This window comes from Triticum dicoccoides, chromosome 3B, assembly GCF_002162155.2.
Source record: "Triticum dicoccoides isolate Atlit2015 ecotype Zavitan chromosome 3B, WEW_v2.0, whole genome shotgun sequence".
Taxonomy (NCBI): domain Eukaryota; kingdom Viridiplantae; phylum Streptophyta; class Magnoliopsida; order Poales; family Poaceae; genus Triticum; species Triticum dicoccoides.
Window position 1 is genome coordinate 649,273,223 of NC_041385.1, and position 6,490 is coordinate 649,279,712.

The following is a 6,490-nucleotide window of genomic DNA, read 5'->3' on the forward strand; positions in this document are numbered from 1 at the left end:
GGAAAATCGTCAGGTTTTTAGCCATGGTAAATTGGATGTTTTTCATGGCAAATTATGTTTGCCGAGGGTGGCAATATTAGTTAACAAGCAGGAAACAAGCCAAGAAATTGTTGTGCTCACTAATTAAATTTGCCATCCTAAGGCCAACATAAATTGCCACGATTTAATTTGTCATGGCTAAAAATCTAACGTCAGAATTTTAGCATTTCATTAGTAAATTCTTGTATGACCATTTGAGTTTTACGGGAGGGAGGGTTTAGGTGAAGAGTAACTTCGGTTGGTATTCTCAAGTAGAACGAAACTCTAAACCAGCAGAGGGTGGGTATTTCACAAAAGAATCATACTTGACAACACCAGAAACAACTCTACCACACTCAGGAATAAAAACACAGTTGCCAAACACTTTGCCAGGTAAGAGTGCCAAACGGGTTTTGGTTTACACACCTCACGTTGACCCTCTCAAGTCTCCAACACTCAAGAAAGAAACGAAATCAATGACCATTTGTTTTCTAACCCCTTTAGTCTTTAAGATCTGTATTTCATTTTTCCTGTACACGGGAAAACATTCATATCAGATGAGCTCTTTGAGCATCAAGCCACAACTGACTGGCTTGCCCGTTACCCTGACACAAGCATTGAGAACGAGAATGGTGTGCAATTCGCATGAGTTTCTGCGCAAAACGGATGGCTAGGTCTAAGCGAGCGACTGAAGGATCGATCACTCAAGGTGATGAGTGTCTCAGCACATCAAAACAGGCGCGCATGCAGAAATGCATGCCAGGTAGCTGTCAGCAGATTCAGAAAATCTTCTTCACCTCTTGGACATCCTGGGGCCTGAAATGATGTAAATGTTAGCAAAAATGAATATCGTTCTTACCAACTAGTGCTTGACGTTCGACGGGAGCTGTTTAGTCTACTGTTGCAGCTAACATCAGCGCATAAAAGAAACAGCGGGATGGATGGATTTCCATATATGCACTACACCTGCTTACGCAAACATATGGGGCCATGTGTAGAGCCGTACCTCTGGGACGAATTGGAGCCATCAGATTGATCTTCATCCTCCTCTTCCTCTGCTTCATCCTCATCACTATCAATCTCCAACAGACTCAACCTGCACTGGTTTGAAACTCTTCTCATGAGGAAAACATTGAGGTAGTACTGCACCAAGTCCACCCTGGTCTTCGAGGCAAAATGTTTTGCCGCTACCGCCCAAAAACTCTTATTTTCAAACACAGGAACCAACTGCTCAAGTGCAGCAAACTTTAGTTGCTCCTCAATACTCCACATCTTAGAAACCTGCTCACCCATCAAATCAAATTTCCATTCCATGAAAACTTGACCAATTTCAGACCTTAGCCGATCCCTGGCGGTGTTGATGTGATGTAATCTGCAATAGAAGTTTCCTGGATATGGACAATTGCATGATTCAGGCCTTCCCTGTCCAGCTACCACAATATTTGTCTGTAAGACATAACCTTCAGGTGGCCAAGTTCTGCTTCCTAGCATCTTTGAGGTGTTCGGGTCATTCCTGTACCAAGAAAGCTCTGCTTCTGAAGGTGGCCCAGTCCAGTCAGGTATCTCAGCCTGAAACTGCTCACCAACTCCAATCTTTTTCCTTTGCGTGAGAAGCACTGATGTCATGAGTACCATTCTCCTAGCTAGCCTCTCGGATTTCCTTGTTGGGGTTGGCCCTTTCCTTGGTCTTTCTGACTGGTTCTTAGTTTTGTACTTCCTTTTCTGAAAGATGAAAAATGCAACAATGTCCAAAAGAGTAAGAAAGAGAAGATTATTTCAGAAAGCACAAACAAAATGGAAAGCAGAATAAAAGAAATATAGTGAGGAAACTGACAATAAAAGTAAGCAATCAAACTTTGACAAATTGTCAGACAGGGGGAGGAAATTCTACAAACTAAACACTAAAGAGGCTTTGTGTAACACCCTATGGCCCAAATAGATAACAGCCCAGCCCACGACAGGGCAGACAACTTTTGTCCTCACTTCAGGCAAAAGGGTCAGCCCAGAAATGCTACGTCTTGCACCCAGAAGGCTATTCTGCAAGGGTAACTCATGTTAAACCGGCCATGTGGGACTAAAAGCAGGGGTGCTAAACTTTGAGTATCATAGATACAAATTTGCCAAGCAGATAGAAACATCCAGCCCTCGGTTTTTGTTCAGATGAGGAGGCGACGACACAGGTTTCACAGGGCACGATCCTTTTCCCAGATATAAAAATAGGGTAATCATGGCTCAGGTGTATCCACATTCTTTCAATTGGAGTTTCGACTACGAACAAAATCCAGTGAATTGTTTCAAAATACATACTACAAAACACCACTGGATTAATGCTACGTGCCTATTGTTTGCGCATTCCAGACTTGATACAGGAACAAATAACTGAAAGTTGCATTGTACCTCCATTTTATAAAAGTATTAATCATACGCTTCAAAAAACTTCTCTTATATTAAGGAAAATGGAACACAAGTTGCAGATGATTCTCTCTCTCTAGAGAGTCAACATCACCATGGTTCTCTAATTTTAAACATTTTGGATCTGACACTATGTGCCTATTACCTACCATTCTTTGATGCCAGCTATGCCTTGTAGGTTGTTCTTCCCAGTAACATGTAGGATGCACATCGTGCGGCCATGCAGGAAAATCATGATTATCATCACCACTTCGCCAAACATTAAATAATCATACAGTCAGCACTTCCCCGGGTCCTCTATCTCACAGCAAGTTTCAAAATATCAGCTACCGGGTTTATATCGGTTCGGTTTCCGTAAATTGGATGTCAGATATCGGTGATATACCAGACGGTATGTAGTTATATAGGAGGAAACACATCTGTTTTTTTGTCATTCTTGTTTAGACATGCCTCTTTTAATAATAAAAAAAGAATGATGTCAGTGCTTGCGTTACAACTATATGATTCCAAGTTTATTAACTAGTAAATTAAGAAATAAATCAATAAATACTCTGAAAATTCTTATTCTAACATAAAAATTATGACAATATATGCATATTTACAAAACATTATGTGTGAATTTTATAATTTGATACAGCTATAAAAACCTAATTTCATATTCACCATTTTTTCTAGAAAGAACCCTCGTCATCCACATATTGGTCTATGTCGGTGGACATATCGGGTCAAATATCAGCCATATCGGTCAATATAACAGTCTATATGTCTGATCTGCGTAAAACCAATATTTACGAAATGATATGTTATATCTGTATCGGTAGACCACCAATGACGATATATCGGCCGAGTGGTCGTATCAGCCTAGATTAGAAGCCTGTCACACGGAAACTATGTACCGCTGTCAGCTTTATGCCAAAGTTGCACAGACTAACAAATGTTTTGGCCAAAATACACTTTGAAAGGCTTTCACTATTTTTACATCAATTTTTCGCAAAAAAAAACTATTTTTACATTGACAAAGGCATGACCACTCGATATGGCATAAATCACAAGTTCAGGTTTCCAATATGATAATCCAGGATAGGTTTAAATGTCAGGTAAAATATAGTGAATACAGGAGAGAATAATGCACATTAGTCCAGATTCTAGATATATAATTTTCACTTCCATAAAAGAAAGGAGCCTTCTTTTAAACAATTAATTTGGCATCATTATTAAAGAAAACAGCGCACACTAGTCACATCGACCAGTTGGCTAGCTAGAGCAGACTGAAATGCTCGCAGCCCGATGACCCGTGTTCGAAGCTCAACCCTCCGTTCTGTTGGTGCTCGCCTTCTTAAAAAATGCCACCAAGGGCTAGTCTTGGTTGGTCGAGTTTCTTTTTGTTAGTTATGGATACATGCCATTTGAGAACATGTATGTCTATTGATACCCATTTCAGTAACTTCCCTTCAGTCCCTTAATCTAACACCTAAGGCCTATACTCACTCAACTGAATAAAAGCATGTCGGCAATTTCCCGATATGCATCACTTATTATAAAGCCTCACGTGTCATTGACATTCTCAGTAGGAACTCTTCATGGTAAAATTTTCAAGCTTAGTTTCTATCCTAACAAACGTAGATAGTTTTGATGGGCTAACAAATCATTTCATTAACTATGACTAAAAGAAGTTGAAATTATATAAATTTAGTGAATGGGATTCGAGGCATGAAACTTAATGTTCTGGATGTTTACTTCACAAATATAGGTTGTTTAGCCACAGGTGCAAGACCTAAGGAATAGCCATGGTTTTCGAGTCGCGACTCATCCGAGTCGCTCTGTGGTAGCGACTCGGAAAAAGTCGAGCCTGCAATTGCGACTAGTCGTGACTCACAACTCGAGTCGACACTAAGTTGAGTCGATATTTTTTTGCGACTCATCGACTAGTCACGCGACTCGAAAACCATGGGAATAGCCTAATATTACCACCATGCCCTTCTCTTACTCCAGGTTCATCGAGCTATTCTCTCAATTCTCACGTTCTCTTTGTAAGGAGGCCTCATTTATTAATGGGATGTAAGATGTAACAGGAACACGACAAAAGTGCCGACAGCATGTAAAACAATATGAGATGAATAAATCGACCTACTACATTATTATCTAATGGAACCATCATCAATAAGGGCAACAAGTTTTTGTGTGACTGCCATGCTCGCCGTGCCTCAATTCCACCATAGGCGGTTCTTACAAGCTTCCCTGACTTATGAGTTACAGAGCTCAGTTTTCAGTTGCTGAATCGTGGAGCGCTTATAATCTGTTGTGAACAAATCTACATAGGCCGCCGAAGGAGGAAAAGTTTGGCTAGCAAAACGGTAGAAGGAAAAAAATCCGGTTTGACAAACGGAATTAGGAGTATCATAATTGACCGTGCAAGGCCAACCACAGCCTGAGTCACCAGCTGAGATAGAAGCAAGACTTCCCCAATCAGGATCTTCCCTTGTTTGGGAAAGGTTCAATGGTACATGATTGCTCTGCGGTGCCTGAGATTCTCTTTGCATGAAACAGGACACCCGTCAACTGCCATTCCATGCCCTGGGACTCCATTTAGTACATGGTTGCTGAGATTCTGTTTGCTTGAAACGGGACACCAGTCAACTGCCATTCGCCGATTCCATAACCTGGGACTCCATTTACAAATGCACTCCTAGGAAAACAAGCCTAGCGATACGGGCAATAGGTCACGGAGCGGAATGACATGTAGTGACAAAATCCTAGATGCAGAAATGTCTCATCCATGCGAAGCAGCCGGAGAGCACAAACGGAACATGGTCAGCAACAGTCCACCCGCCCAATCCACGGCTACCTCGACAAATTAGCAACAGATCGCGACTCACGGCCATAGGGGTTTGCGAATTCGTCCTCACCTTGGAGAAGCTGGGGAGTTCGGCCTGGTCCGCCACGTCCTCCATCTTGAGGTAGCGCGCGCGCCGCAAGGCCAGCACCTGCCGCTTCCTCGGCCTGTCCGCCGGCCGCTTCGCGCAGGGATCCACGGCGACCTCCCGCGCCCACGACACCAGCGCCTCCAGATCCCCAGCCGCGCTGTTGCCGCCTCCGGCGCCGCGCTGCAGGATCCCCCCGACGAGCGCCTGGAACAGCCGACGGGGCTGGCCGGCGCCATCCGCCTGCGCGTGCGGCGAGGGCGCAGCGCCCGAGGAGGAGGAGGAGGGGTTGGGCGGATACGGCGAGGGGGCGGCGGCGGCGGCGGCCGGCGCGTGGCGTGGCTGGTCAGCGCAGTGGCCGTTTAGGGCGAAGGGGGCGTCGAGGAGCTGCTTCTGGTACATCCCGACCATCGGAGCACGGGCGCCGCCACCAGTCGCAGTGGCGGCGTCGCGGCTGGCTGGGGGCAGGTTCGCCGCGCGCCCGCTGCCTGCGCCTGGGAGGGAAGGGAGGGAGGAGAATTGGAAGATTTGGGGTATCTTGTTAGATGTGTGCAAAATTTGAAAGAAATTGGGATGGAATTATGGAATGTTCTAGGTTAGGGTCTCTAGGGCGTGGAGCGGTGCTGCGGTTCGTGGAGGCCAGCGTGGCGGGCCCGGTGAAATTTTTTGCCCCCCAAGCGCGATCGTGATAGTAAGTGATAACTGCATCATTTGGATTTTGGACCGTCCAATGCGGGACGATTAGAGATAATTTTTTCAATCTATTACTATATGATACTTACTGGTTAAGCATTGGAGGTGTTGATAATTTTGTCAAAAGCTTGATCCAACGTAAGAGCATTTCAACTTCTAAAATATTGTGCACCTTAATATGGAGGGTGTGTATCTTCTCGAGGCTCTCCCTTCTTTGTATGTGCATCCATGTGGCCCCCACATAAGACCTATAATTCCATACCACCACTATAGATGAGGCATACTCCTCCCTATTACCCGCATTTATACGCGGAGCTTTCTTCCATAGCCTTAGCTCGTTTGTCGTCGTAGTAACTACCCTGTGAAAAGTTGATGCCTTCCAGTGAAATACATGAGCATTCCTTTCCAGTCATAACTCACGAAGGTCCACTATCATGATCGTCGCC

At 44.4% G+C, this 6,490-nt stretch overlaps 1 protein-coding gene across 1 annotated transcript; it reads right to left on the reverse strand.

Annotated features, from left to right (window-relative positions):
* Positions 1–381: 381 nt before the first annotated feature.
* On the reverse strand, positions 382–5,960 carry LOC119277628. The gene is made up of 3 exons (XM_037558910.1): positions 5,337–5,960; positions 1,025–1,740; positions 382–834 (listed from the first exon to the last, which is right to left on the reverse strand). Exons 1-3 carry the CDS (start codon positions 5,760–5,762, stop codon positions 798–800), a joined length of 1,179 nt encoding a protein of 392 aa, XP_037414807.1. The 5' UTR covers positions 5,763–5,960; the 3' UTR covers positions 382–797.
* Between the last annotated feature and the right edge of the window lie 530 nt (positions 5,961–6,490).